The sequence below is a fragment of the Petromyzon marinus genome, chromosome 76 (assembly GCF_048934315.1).
Source record: "Petromyzon marinus isolate PM22_M1 ecotype Great Lakes invasive population chromosome 76, UKy_Petmar_22M1.pri1.0, whole genome shotgun sequence".
Lineage (NCBI taxonomy): Eukaryota > Metazoa > Chordata > Hyperoartia > Petromyzontiformes > Petromyzontidae > Petromyzon > Petromyzon marinus.
In genome coordinates, this window is record NC_133742.1 from 687888 (window position 1) to 702914 (window position 15027).

At 53.7% G+C, this 15027-nt stretch overlaps 1 protein-coding gene across 1 annotated transcript in view; it reads left to right on the forward strand.

Annotated features, from left to right (window-relative positions):
• LOC116958383 (polypeptide N-acetylgalactosaminyltransferase 10-like) overlaps window positions 1-15027 on the forward strand; it is a 79816-nt gene that overhangs the window by 32499 nt on the left and 32290 nt on the right. The window contains exons 3-5 of the mRNA XM_076056568.1: window positions 4145-4291; window positions 8808-8895; window positions 10527-10671. Of these exons, the coding sequence (XP_075912683.1) occupies window positions 4157-4291; window positions 8808-8895; window positions 10527-10671 (368 nt within the window). The 5' untranslated portion in view covers window positions 4145-4156. The remainder of the gene's footprint in view (window positions 1-4144; window positions 4292-8807; window positions 8896-10526; window positions 10672-15027) is intronic.

Consider the following 15027-nt stretch of genomic DNA (forward strand, 5'->3'; position numbering starts at 1 on the left):
ACTACTTATGGGTCCCCGTATCAGCCTGTGGCTCTCTGTACGATTATTTGGGGCTGTATGTGACGATATGGATCTGTGGGTCTCTTTGTGAGTCTATGGGTCTCTGCGTGAGTTTTAACCAGGCTGGATTGTGTGAGGAGCCCACAAATCCTTGAAAGGTCTGGACAAAGTCCCATCAGTGAGCTCCTCCGGCAGGCAAGGCTGCGTTGGCTGGGTCATGTAGCCCGCATGCCCAGCCACCGCATGCCCAAGCAGCTTTTGTTTGACCGCATAGAAGGGGCTAAACGGGCGCGGCACGGGCTAGAGAAGAGATGGAGTGATGTGGTACAGGAGGACGTGGAGCTGAGTGGACTTGCCGATGACTGGTACCAGCGGTGTCAAGATCGGCCTCTGTGGAGGAGGAGGCTCGTGAAGGACGCTGCTGCTGCTACTGGGCAGTGCCAGGCTAGGTGCACCTCGAGGCTACTGGGGCCAGTGCCAGGCTAGGTGCACCTCGAGGCTACTGGGGGTCAGTGGCAGGCTAGGTGTACTTCGAGGCTACTGGGTAGCTGAAGGCAGTCGCCTTTCAGCAACAACAACGGAGGGCGGAGGAGAGACTCTCACAACAACGAGCGGAGCGCCGGGCGGATAAAACGCACAGAGTTGGCACAGGAGGGGGCACAGGTGGTGCATCAGCCAGTCATCTCAATCATCTCAGTCAGTCGACCCGTGGCACCTGCTGGGTCTGTCCCGTGACCTCCTACCAGCGGGCGTTCGACAATTTGAAGTGGCCTCAAAGTACACCTAGCCTGGCACAAGCGTCTTGATGACGTTACCGCCACTTAGTTGCGAATGGCGGTTGTTGTTGTTGGTGGTGGTGGCTTTGTTAGCGATGGTGGTAGTGTGTGCGTGTGTGATGGATTGGAGTGTGTGTCTGTGTGTGTGTGTCAGCGTGTTGCGGGGAGTGGTGGGTGTAGTGGTTAGCGCTATGAACCCGGCGTCCCGAGTTCGATTCCCGCTCACGGCCAACACCACCGTTGACGATTATCTGAACCGGTCGTGGGCCTCCCCTAGGTCGATTCAGCCTCAAATGAGTACCTGGTGCCGTGTGTAGTAAACATCGCCACTGGGGGAGAGACAAAGGCGGCCGGGCGTGGTGGTGCTGGCCACTCACCCCCTCTGTGTGTGCCACAGTGCCGGTAGCCTTCATAGGTAGCGCTGCTATACTAACAGCACTTGCCCCTACAGCCTGTTAGAGGCTACACGGGGGACCTTTGTCTGTGTCTACCTTCATAGACGCTGCTGCTGCTACTCGCTACTAACAGCACTTGCCCCTACAGCCTGCTAGAGGCTACACGGGGGACCTTTGTCTGTGTCTACCTTCATAGGTGCTGCTGCTGCTGCTACTTGCTACTGACAGCACTTGCCCCTTCAGCCTGCTAGAGGCTACACGGGGGACCTTTGTCTGTGTCTACCTTCATAGACACTGCTGCTACTACTCGCTACTACTAACAGCACTTGCCCCTACAGCCTGCTAGAGGCTACACGGGGGACCTTTGTCTGTCTCTACCTTCATAGACGCTGCTGCTGCTACTCGCTCCTAACAGCACTTGCCCCTACAGCCTGTTAGAGGCTACACGGGAATCTTTGTCTTTGGGTCTTTGTATGTGGGGAGCGGTGGTGCAGTGGTTAGCACTACGGCCACCATCACTGGTGATTATTGTAATCATTAGAATTGATTATGATCATTAGAATAAAAATGATCAAATACAGACCGTTTGGTCTCTATTTGAGTCCATGAGTCTCTGTGTGAGTCTATGGGTATCTGTATGATGAGTCTATGGGTCTCTATTTGAGTCTATGGGTCTCTGTGTGAGTCCATGGGTGTATGTGTGAGTCTATGGGTCTCTGTGTGGTGAGTCTATGGGTCTCTGTGTGGTGAGTCTATGGGTCTCTGTGTGGTGAGTCTATGGGTCTCTGTGTGAGTCTATGGGTCTCTGTGTGAGTCTATGGGTCTCAGTGTGAGTCTATGGGTCTCTGTGTGAGTCTATGGGTCTCTGTGTGGTGAGTCTATGGGTCTCTGTGTGAGTCTATGGGTCTCTGTGTGAGTGAGTCTATGGGTCTCTGTGTGGTGATTCTGTGGGACTCTGTGTGATGAGTGACTTTGCGTGTTATTTGTGTTGCTGGTGACTTTGTGTGTTGTTGTTTGTGTTGCTGGTGACTTTGTGTGTTGTGTTGCTGGCGACTTTTTGTGTTGTTGTCTGTGTTGCTGGTAACTTTGCGTGTTGTTTGTGTTGCTGGCGACTTTGTTATTTGTGTTGCTGGTGACTTTGTGTGTTGTTTGTGTTGCTGGTGACTTTGTGTGTTGTTGTTTGTGTTGCTGGTGACTTTGTGTGTTGTTTGTGTTGCTGTCTACTTTGTGTGTTGTTTGTGTTGCTGGTGACTTTGTGTGTTGTTTGTGTTGCTGGTGACTTTGTGTGTTGTTTGTGTTGCTGGTGACTGTGTGTTGTTTGTGTTGCTGGCGACTTTGTGTGTTGTTTGTGTTGCTGGTGACTTTGTGTGTTGTTTGTGTTGCTGGTGACTTTGTGTGTTGTTATTTGTGTTGCTGGTGACTTTGTGTGTTGTTATTTGTGTTGCTGGTGACTTTGTGTGTTGTTGTTTGTGTTGCTGGTGACTTTGTGTGCTGTTTGTGTTGCTGGTGACTTTGTGTGTTGTTGTTTGTGTTGCTGGTGACTTTGTGTGTTGTTTGTGTTGCTGGTGACTTTGTGTGTTGTTTGTGTTGCTGGTGACTTTGTGTTGTTGTTTGTGTTGCTGGCGACTTTGTTATTATTTGTGTTGCTGGTGACTTTGTGTGTTGTTTGTGTTGCTGGTGACTTTGTGTGTTGTTGTTTGTGTTGCTGGTGACTTTGCGTGTTGTTTGTGTTGCTGGTGACTTTGTGCGTTGTTTGTGTTGCTGGTGACTTTGTGTGTTGTTGTTTGTGTTGCTGGTGACTTTGTGTGTTGTTATTTGTGTTGCTGGTGACTGTGTGTGTTGTTTGTGTTGCTGGCGACTTTGTGTTTCGTATCGGAATCGCTTCCAACGTTGTTGCTGCTGGCGGCAATAAAAGTTGCTTGAAAAGTCAACAAATTCTCCTGCGGAGGGAGCTGGTAGGAACGTCGGGTTCTGGGTCAATGGCCAGGGTCTACAACAACAACGGCACCACCACCACGTGGTGCGTTCAGCACAATGTGCCCGACTGTGAGGGCGGGCACAAGCCTGGCGTGAGTTGGTGAAACGTTGAGTTTTATAAAGGGGGGCACCACGGGGTGACCAGCCCCTACACACAGCCCCTCCCCTCCCTCCCCACCCTCCTCACCCTCCCCACCCAGCCCCTCCCCACCCACCCCACCAAGCCCCTTCCCACGTGACGGACACACAAATCCCCTGTTGGCTGCTGGTGTAGTAACCAGGTAGGTTCCTACACAGTAACAAGTCTCTGCATATTATTATCAGAGTTGTCTTTTTTGTTTGCATTTTGACTGCTTGTGTTGTGGTTATTGCAAACATGATGCCTTGTATAAAGGTGTCAGTTTTTGTGTGCCAGTTAAAAGGGTAAAACCTATTCCTATATCTTGTTTCTGGCAAAGGAGGTCTCATAATGTAAATGCTCACCCCGAGCCCTCAATGCTCTGATAGTGCGCTGTTTTTGAGTTGTACGCCTTTTGGCGTCTTCTGGTCCAACACCAATGGAGACTAGGCTCTAAGCAAAGCTGTCTCGGGTGTGGACCAATCAAATTCAAGGACAGTGCATATTATTATCAGAGTTGTCTTTTTTGTTTGCATTTTGACTGCTTGTGTTGTGGTTATTGCAAACATGATGCCTTGAATAAAGGTGTCAGTTTTTGTGCCAGTTAAAAGGGTAAAACCTATTCCTAAGTCTCTGACTCTCTACTCTCTACTCTCTCTCTCCACACCTGGACGCAACCATGGCAACCCGGGCCACGCCCTCCCCACCAAGCCCCTCCCCACCCTCCCCACCCTCCCCACCCTCCCCACCCAGCCCCTCCCCACGTGACGGACAGACCGATCCCCTATTGGCTGCTGCTGCTAGTGTAGTAACCAGGCAGCTTACTACACAGTAAAAAGATTATGACTCTCTACTCTCTACTCTCTCTCTCTCTACAGCTTGACGCAACCATGGCAACCCGGGCCACGCCCTCCCGGCGAGCGCTCCTCCTCATTGGCTGCCTGGCCCTGGCCGCCTGCCTCGTGCTCTCGCGATTGGTCGACCAGAGCGGCGACGTCACAAAGCCGGGGGCTCGTCACCCGCAGGTGGGGGCCGGTGGTGACGTCGACGGCGATGGAGGCTGGGGGTCAGTGCCAGGCTAGGTGCACCTCGAGGCTACTGGGGGGCAGTGCCAGGCTAGGTGCACCTTGAGGCTACTGGGGGTCAGTGCCAGGCTAGGTGCACCTTGAGGTAACTGGGGTCAGTGCCAGGCTAGGTGCACCTTGAGGCTACTGGGGCAGCTGGAGGCAGTCGCCCTCCAGCAACAACAGAGGAGCGACGCTCACAACAACGAGCGGAGCGCCGGGCGGATAAAGCACAGCGAGTTGGCACAGCGGGGGTCACAGCTGGTGGTGGTGGTAGTGGTGGTGGTAGTGGTGGTGGTGGTAGTGGTGGTAGTGGTGGTGGTGATGGTGGTGGTAGTGGTGGTAGTGGTGGTGGTGGTAGTGGTGGTAGTGGTGGTGGTGGTAGTGGTGGTGGTGGTAGTGGTGGTAGTGATGGTGGTGGTGGTAGTGGTGGTGGTGGTAGTGGTGGTAGTGGTGGTGGTGGTAGTGGTGGTGGTGGTAGTGGTGGTGGTAGTGGTGGTAGTGATGGTGGTGGTGGTGGCAGTGGTGTGTTGACTCATCTGTACTGACTCACCTGTACTGACTCACCTGTACTGACTCACCTGTACTGATTCACCTGTACTGACTCACCTGTGCTGACTCACCTGTACTGACTCACCTGTACTGACTCACCTGTGCTGACTCACCTGCACTGACTCACCTGTACTGACTCACCTGTACTGACTCACCCACACTGACTCACCTGTACTGACTCACCTGTACTGACTCACCTGTACTGACTCACCTGTGCTGACTCACCTGTATTTACTCACCTGTACTGACTCACCTGTACTGACTCACCTGTACTGACTCACCTGTACTTACTCACCCACACTGACTCACCTGTACTGACTCACCTGTGCTGACTCAGCTGTGCTTACTCACCTGTACTGACTCATCCACACTGACTCACCTGTACTGACTCAGATGTTCTGACTCACCTGTGCTGACTCACCCACACTGACTCACCTGCACTGACTCACCCACACTGACTCACCTGTACTGACTCACCTGTGCTGACTCACCTGTACTGACTCACCTGCACTGACTCACCTGTACTGACTCACCTGCACTGACTCACCCACACTGACTCACCTGCACTGACTCACCTGTACTGACTCACCTGTGCTGACTCACCCACACTGACTCACCTGTACTGACTCACCCACACTGACTCACCTGTTCTGACTCACCTGCACTGACTCACCTGTACTGACTCACGTGTACTGACTCACCTGTATTGACTCAACTGTACTGACTCACCTGTATTGACTCACCTGTACTGACTCACCTGTACTGACTCAGCTGTACTGACTCACCTGCACTGACTCACCTGCACTGACTCACCTGCACTGACTCACCTGCACTGACTAACCTGCACTGACTCACCTGCACTGATTCACCTGTACTGACTCACCTATACTGACTCACCTGTACTGACTCACCTGCACTGACTCACCTGCACTGACTCACCTGTACTGACTCACCTGCACTGACTAACCTGCACTGACTCACCTGCACTGATTCACCTGTACTGACTAACCTGCACTGACTCACCTGCACTGACTCACCTGTGCTGACTCACCTGTACTGACTCACCTGTACTGATTCACCTGTTCCGACTCACCTGTACTGAATCACCTATACTGACTCACCTGTACTGACTCACCCGCACTGACTCAACTGTACTGACTCACCTGTACTGACTCACCTGTATTGACTCACCTATGCTGACTCACCTACACTTACTCACCTGTACTGACTCACGTGTACTGACTAACCTGTACTTATTCACCTGCGCTGACTCACCTGTACTGACTCACCCACACTGACTCACCTGTCCTGACTCAGCTGTACTGACTCACCTGTGCTGACTCACCCACACTGACTCACCTGCACCGATTAACCTGTACTGACTCACCTGTACTTACTCACCTGAACTGATTCACCTGTACTGACTCACCTATACTGACTCACTTGTACTACTCACCTGCACTGACGCATCTGTACTGACTCACCTCTACTGACTCACCTGCACTGACTCACCTGTTCTGACTCACCTGCACTGACTCACCTGTACTGAGTCACCTGTTCCGACTCACCTGTACTCACTCACCTGTGCTGACTCACCTGTATTGACTCACCTGTACTGACTCACCTGCACTGACTCACCTGTACTGACTCACCCACACTGACTCACCTGTACTGACTCAGATGTTCTGACTCACCTGTGCTGACTCACCCACACTGACTCACCTGCACTGACTCACCCACACTGACTCACCTGTACTGACTCACCTGTGCTGACTCACCTGTACTGACTCACCTGCACTGACTCACCTGTACTGACTCACCTGCACTGACTCACCCACACTGACTCACCTGCACTGACTCACCTGTACTGACTCACCTGTGCTGACTCACCCACACTGACTCACCTGTTCTGACTCACCTGCACTGACTCACCTGTACTGACTCACGTGTACTGACTCACCTGTATTGACTCAACTGTACTGACTCACCTGTACTGACTCACCTGTACTGACTCACCTGCACTGACTCACCTGCACTGACTCACCTGCACTGACTAACCTGCACTGACTCACCTGCACTGATTCACCTGTACTGACTCACCTATACTGACTCACCTGTACTGACTCACCTGCACTGACTCACCTGCACTGACTCACCTGTACTGACTCACCTGCACTGACTAACCTGCACTGACTCACCTGCACTGATTCACCTGTACTGACTCACCTATACTGACTCACCTGTACTGACTCACCTGCACTGACTCACCTGCACTGACTCACCTGTGCTGACACACCTGTACTGACTCACCTGTACTGATTCACCTGTTCCGACTCACCTGTACTGACTCACCTGTACTGACTCACCTGTACTGACTCACCTGCACTGACTCACCTGTACTGACTCACCTGTACTGACTCACCTGTACTGACTCACCTGCACTCATTCACCTGTACTGACTCACCTGTACTGACTCACCCGCACTGACTCAACTGTACTGACTCACCTGTACTGACTCACCTGTATTGACTCACCTATGCTGACTCACCTACACTTACTCACCTGTACTGACTCACGTGTACTGACTAACCTGTACTTATTCACCTGCGCTGACTCACCTGTACTGACTCACCCACACTGACTCACCTGTCCTGACTCAGCTGTACTGACTCACCTGTGCTGACTCACCCACACTGACTCACCTGCACTGATTCACCTGTACTGACTCACCTATACTGACTCACTTGTACTACTCACCTGCACTGACGCATCTGTACTGACTCACCTCTACTGACTCACCTGCACTGACTCACCTGTTCTGACTCACCTGCACTGACTCACCTGTACTGAGTCACCTGTTCCGACTCACCTGTACTCACTCACCTGTGCTGACTCACCTGTATTGACTCACCTGTACTGACTCACCTGCACTGACTCACCTGTACTGACTCACCCACACTGACTCACCTGTACTGATTCACCTGCACTGACTCACCTGTACTGACTCACCTGTACTGACTCACCTGTACTGACTCACCTGTACTGACTCTCCAGTACTGACTCACCTGTATTGACTCACCCACACTGACTCACCTGTACTGACTCACCTGTACTGACTCACCTGTACTGACTCACCAGCACTGACTCACCTGCGCTGACTCACCTTTGCTGACTCACCTGTACTGACTCACCTGTACTGAATCACCCACACTGACTCACCTCTACTGACTCACCTGTGCAGACTCACCTGTGCTGACTCACCTGTGCTGACTCACCTGTACTGACTCACCTGTACTGACTTACCTGCGCTGACTCACCTGTACTGACTCACCTGTACTGACTCACCTGCGCTGACTCACCTGTGCTGACTCACCTGTACTGACTCACCTGTACTGACTCACCCACACTGACTCACCTGTACTGACTCACCCACACTGACTCACCTGCACTGACTCACCTGTACTGACTCACCTACACTGACTCACCCACACTGACTCACCTGTACTGACTCACCTGTACTGACTCACCTGTACTGACTCACCTGTACTGACTCACCCACACTGACTCACCTGTACTGATTCACCTGCACTGACTCACCTGTACTGACTCACCTGTACTGACTCACCTGTACTGACTCACCCACACTGACTCACCTGTACTGACTCACCTGTACTGACTCACCTGTGCTGACTCACCTGTACTGACTCACCTGTACTGACTCACCTGTTCTGACTCTCCTGTGCTGACTCACCTGTACTGACTCACCTGTACTGACTCACCTGTACTGACTCACCTGTGCTGACTCACCTGTAATGACTCACCTGTACTGACTCACCCACACTGACTCACCTGTACTGACCCACCTGTACTGACTCACCTGTACTTACTCACCTGTACTGACTCACCCACACTGACTCACCTGCAGGTGTTGAGACAGAACCGGGCCGTGGATCCTGTTGAGTTGGTGGACTACCAAAATTACAGCTTCACCAGGCTAGAGGCTACTCGAGAAGGTGGACAACTTCCAGACTCACTCACCACACTCACTCACCACACTCACCACACTCACTCACCACACTCACCACACTCACTCACCACACTCACTCACTACACTCAGTCACCACACTCACCACACTCACTCACCACACTCACTCACCACACTCACTACACTCACCACACTCACTCATCACACTCACCACACTCACTCACCACACTCACTCACCACACTCACTCACAACACTCACCACACTCACTCACCACACTCACCACACTCACTCACCACACTCACTCACCACACTCACTCACCACACTCACCACACTCAGTCACCACACTCACTCACTACACTCACCACACTCACTCACCACACTCACCACACTCACCACACTCACTCATCACACTCACCACACTCACTCACAACACTCAGTCACCACACTCACCACACTCACTCACCACACTCACCACACTCAGTCACCACACTCACTCACCACACTCATCACACTCATTCACCACACTCACTCACCTCAATCAACACAACGACAGTTTCATTATTATGGTTAACCCCGACCCCATCACAATAGTCACCCTCCCATCACCAGGGTCACCACCCCCACTCCCATCACCATGGTCACCACCCCCATCACCATGGTCACCACCCCCATCACCATGGTCACCACCCCCATCACCATGGTCACCACCCCCATCACCATGGTCACCACCCCCATCACCATGGTCACCACCCCCACCCCCATCACCATGGTCACCACCCCCATCACCATGGTCACCACCCCCATCACCATGGTCACCACCCCCATCACCATGGTCACCACCCCCATCACCATGGTCACCACTCCCATCATCACCATGGTCACCACCTCCATCACCATGGTCCCCCCCCCGTCACCATCACCATGGTCACCACCCCCGTCACCATCGTCACTACCCCTACTCCCATCACCATGGTCACCACCCCCATCACCATGGTCACCACCCCTACCCCCATCACCATGGTCACCACCCCCATCACCATGGTCACCACCCCTACCCCCATCACCATGGTCACCACCCCCAACACCATGGTCACCACCCCCACCCCCGTCACCATGGTAACCACCCCCATCACCATGGTCACCACCTCCATCACCATGGTCAACACCCCCACCCCCATCACCATAGTCACCACCCCCGTCACCATCACCATGGTCACCACCCCCGTCACCATCACCATGGTCACCACCCCCGCCACCATGGTCACCACCCCCGTCACCATCACCATGGTCACCACCCCCGTCACCATCACCATGGTCACCACCCCCGCCACCATGGTCACCACCCCCGTCACCATCACCATGGTCACCACCCCCGTCACCATCACCATGGTCACCACCCCCGCCACCATGGTCACCACCCCCGTCACCATCACCATGGTCACCACCCCCATCACCATGGTCACCACCCCCATCACCATGGTCACCACGCCCACCCCCGTCACCATGGTAACCACCCCTACCCCCGTCACCATGGTCAACACCCCCATAATCATGGTCCCCCCCGTCACCATGGTCACCACGCCCACCCCCGTCACCATGGTAACCACCCCCACCCCCGTCACCATGGTAACCACCCCCCTTGCCCCCCCCCCCCCAGGCCCCGGCGAGCACGGTCGTCCCGTGCCGATGTCGCGTCGCGACCGCGAGCTGCGTGGCGCCGCCTACGCGAGGCACGGCTTCAACTCGCGAGCCAGCGAGCACGTGGGACTACACAGAGCCCTGCCTGACCTCAGACACCCACGGTACACACACAGTGACACACAGTGACACACAGTGACACACAGTGACACACACAGCGAGCACGTGGGACTACACAGAGCCCTGCCTGACCTCAGACACCCACGGTACACACACAGTGACATACACACAGTGACACACACACACACAGCGAGCACGTGGGACTACACAGAGCCCTGCCTGACCTCAGACACCCACGGTACACAGTGACATACACACAGTGACACACACACAGTGACACACACAGCGAGCACGTGGGACTACACAGAGCCCTGCCTGACCTCAGACACCCACGGTACACAGTGACACACACACACACACAGTGACACACAGTGACACACACAGTGACACACAGTGACACACACAGCGAGCACGTGGGACTACACAGAGCCCTGCCTGACCTCAGACACCCACGGTACACACACAGTGACATACACACTGTGACACACACACACACAGTGACACACACACACAGTGACACACAGTGACACACACAGCGAGCACGTGGGACTACACAGAGCCCTGCCTGACCTCAGACACCCACGGTACACAGTGACATACACACAGTGACACACACACAGTGACACACACAGCGAGCACGTGGGACTACACAGAGCCCTGCCTGACCTCAGACACCCACGGTACACAGTGACATACACACAGTGACACACACACAGTGACACACACAGCGAGCACGTGGGACTACACAGAGCCCTGCCTGACCTCAGACACCCACGGTACACACACAGTGACACACACACAGTAACACACACACAGTGACACACACACAGTAACACACACACAGTGACACACACAGTGACACACACACAGTGACACACACAGTGAGACACACAGTGACACACAGTGACACACACAGCGAGCACGTGGGACTACACAGAGCCCTGCCTGACCTCAGACACCCACGGTACACAGTGACACACACACAGTGACACACAGTGACACACAGTGACACACACAGTGAGCACGTGGGACTACACAGAGCCCTGCCTGACCTCAGACACCCACGGTACACACACAGTGACATACACACTGTGACACACACACACAGCGAGCACGTGGGACTACACAGAGCCCTGCCTGACCTCAGACACCCACGGTACACACACAGTGACATACACACTGTGACACACACACACACAGCGAGCACGTGGGACTACACAGAGCCCTGCCTGACCTCAGACACCCACGGTACACAGTGACACACACAGTGACATACACACTGTGACACACACACACAGTGACACACACACAGTAACACACACACAGTGACACACACACACACAGTGACACACACACAGTGACACACACACACAGTGACACACACACACACAGTGACACACACACACACAGTGACACACACACAGTGACACACAGTGACACACACAGCGAGCACGTGGGACTACACAGAGCCCTGCCTGACCTCAGACACCCACGGTACACAGTGACATACACACAGTGACACACACACACACAGTGACACACACAGTGACACACAGTGACACACACAGCGAGCACGTGGGACTACACAGAGCCCTGCCTGACCTCAGACACCCACGGTACACAGTGACACACACAGTGACACACAGTGACACACACAGCGAGCACGTGGGACTACACAGAGCCCTGCCTGACCTCAGACACCCACGGTACACACACAGTGACATACACACAGTGACACACACACACAGTGACACACACACTGTGACACACACTGTGACACACACAGTGATACACACAGTGACACACACAGCGAGCACGTGGGACTACACAGAGCCCTGCCTGACCTCAGACACCCACGGTACACACACACAGTGACACACACAGTGACACACACACACACACAGTGACACACAGTGACACACACAGCGAGCACGTGGGACTACACAGAGCCCTGCCTGATCTCAGACACCCACGGTACACAGTGACACACACTGTGACACTCATACACAGTGACACACAGTGACACACACAGCGAGCACGTGGGACTACACAGAGCCCTGCCTGACCTCAGACACCCACGGTACACAGTGACATACACACAGTGACACACACACACAGTGATACACACAGTGACACACAGTGACACACACAGCGAGCACGTGGGACTACACAGAGCCCTGCCTGACCTCAGACACCCACGGTACACACACAGTGACATACACAGTGACATACACACTGTGACACACACAGTGACACACACACACAGTGACACACAGTGACACACAGTGACACACACAGCGAGCACGTGGGACTACACAGAGCCCTGCCTGACCTCAGACACCCACGGTACACACACAGTGACATACACACTGTGACACACACACACACAGTGACACACACACACAGTGATACACACAGTGACACACAGTGACACACACAGCGAGCACGTGGGACTACACAGAGCCCTGCCTGACCTCAGACACCCACGGTACACAGTGACATACACAGTGACATACACACTGTGACACACACAGTGACACACACACAGTGACACACACACAGTGACACACACAGTGACACACACACAGTGACACACACACTGTGACACACACACACGGTGACACACACACAGTAACACACACACACAGTGACACACACAGTGACACACACACAGTGACACACACACAGTGACACACACACACAGTGACACACACAGTGACACACACAGTGACACACACACACAGTGATACACACAGTGACACACACAGCGAGCACGTGGGACTACACAGAGCCCTGCCTGACCTCAGACACCCACGGTACACACACAGTGACATACACACAGTGACACACACACAGTGACACACACACACAGTGACACACACAGTGACACACACACACAGTAACACACACACACACAGTGATACACACAGTGACACACAGTGACACACACAGCGAGCACGTGGGACTACACAGAGCCCTGCCTGACCTCAGACACCCACGGTACACACACAGTGACATACACACTGTGACACACACACACACAGTGACACACACACACAGTGATACACACAGTGACACACAGTGACACACACAGCGAGCACGTGGGACTACACAGAGCCCTGCCTGACCTCAGACACCCACGGTACACAGTGACATACACAGTGACATACACACTGTGACACACACAGTGACACACACAGCGAGCACGTGGGACTACACAGAGCCCTGCCTGACCTCAGACACCCACGGTACACAGTGACATACACAGTGACATACACACTGTGACACACACAGTGACACACACACAGTGACACACACACAGTGACACACACAGTGACACACACACAGTGACACACACACTGTGACACACACACACACGGTGACACACACACAGTAACACACACACACAGTGACACACACACAGTGACACACACACAGTGACACACACACACAGTGACACACACAGTGACACACACAGTGACACACACACACAGTAACACACAGACACAGTGATACACACAGTGACACACAGTGACACACACAGCGAGCACGTGGGACTACACAGAGCCCTGCCTGACCTCAGACACCCACGGTACACACACAGTGACATACACACTGTGACACACACACACACAGTGACACACACACAGTGATACACACAGTGACACACAGTGACACACACAGCGAGCACGTGGGACTACACAGAGCCCTGCCGGACCTCAGACACCCACGGTACACACACACACAGTGACACACACACACCGTGACACACACACAGTAACACACACACTGTGACACACACACACAGTGACACACACATACACACAACAGACACACACATACATACAGACACAAACACATACACACAGACACACACACATACATACACACACACACAGACACACACACACATACAGACACATACATACATACAGACACACACACATACATACACACATACACACACATACATACACACACAGACACAAACACAGACACACACAGACACATACATACAGACACACACATACATACACACATACAACAACAACCGCCATTCGCCACTAAGTGGCGGTGACGTCACCACGACGCTTGTGCCAGGCTATGTGCACCCTGAGGCCACGTGAAGTGTCGAACGCCCGCTGGCAGGAGGTCACGGGGCAGACCCAGGTGCCACGGGTCGACTGACTGAGATGACTGGCTGATGCACCACCTGTGCCCCCTACTTTGCCAACCTGCTGTGCTTTAGCCACCCCGCGCTCCGCTCGTTGTTCTGAGCGTCGCTCCTCCGCCCTCCGTTGTTGTTGGAGGGCGACTGCCTCCAACTGCCCAGTAGCATCCTTCACGAGCCTCCTCCACAGAGGCCGATCTTAACACCGCTGGTACCAGTCATCGGCAAG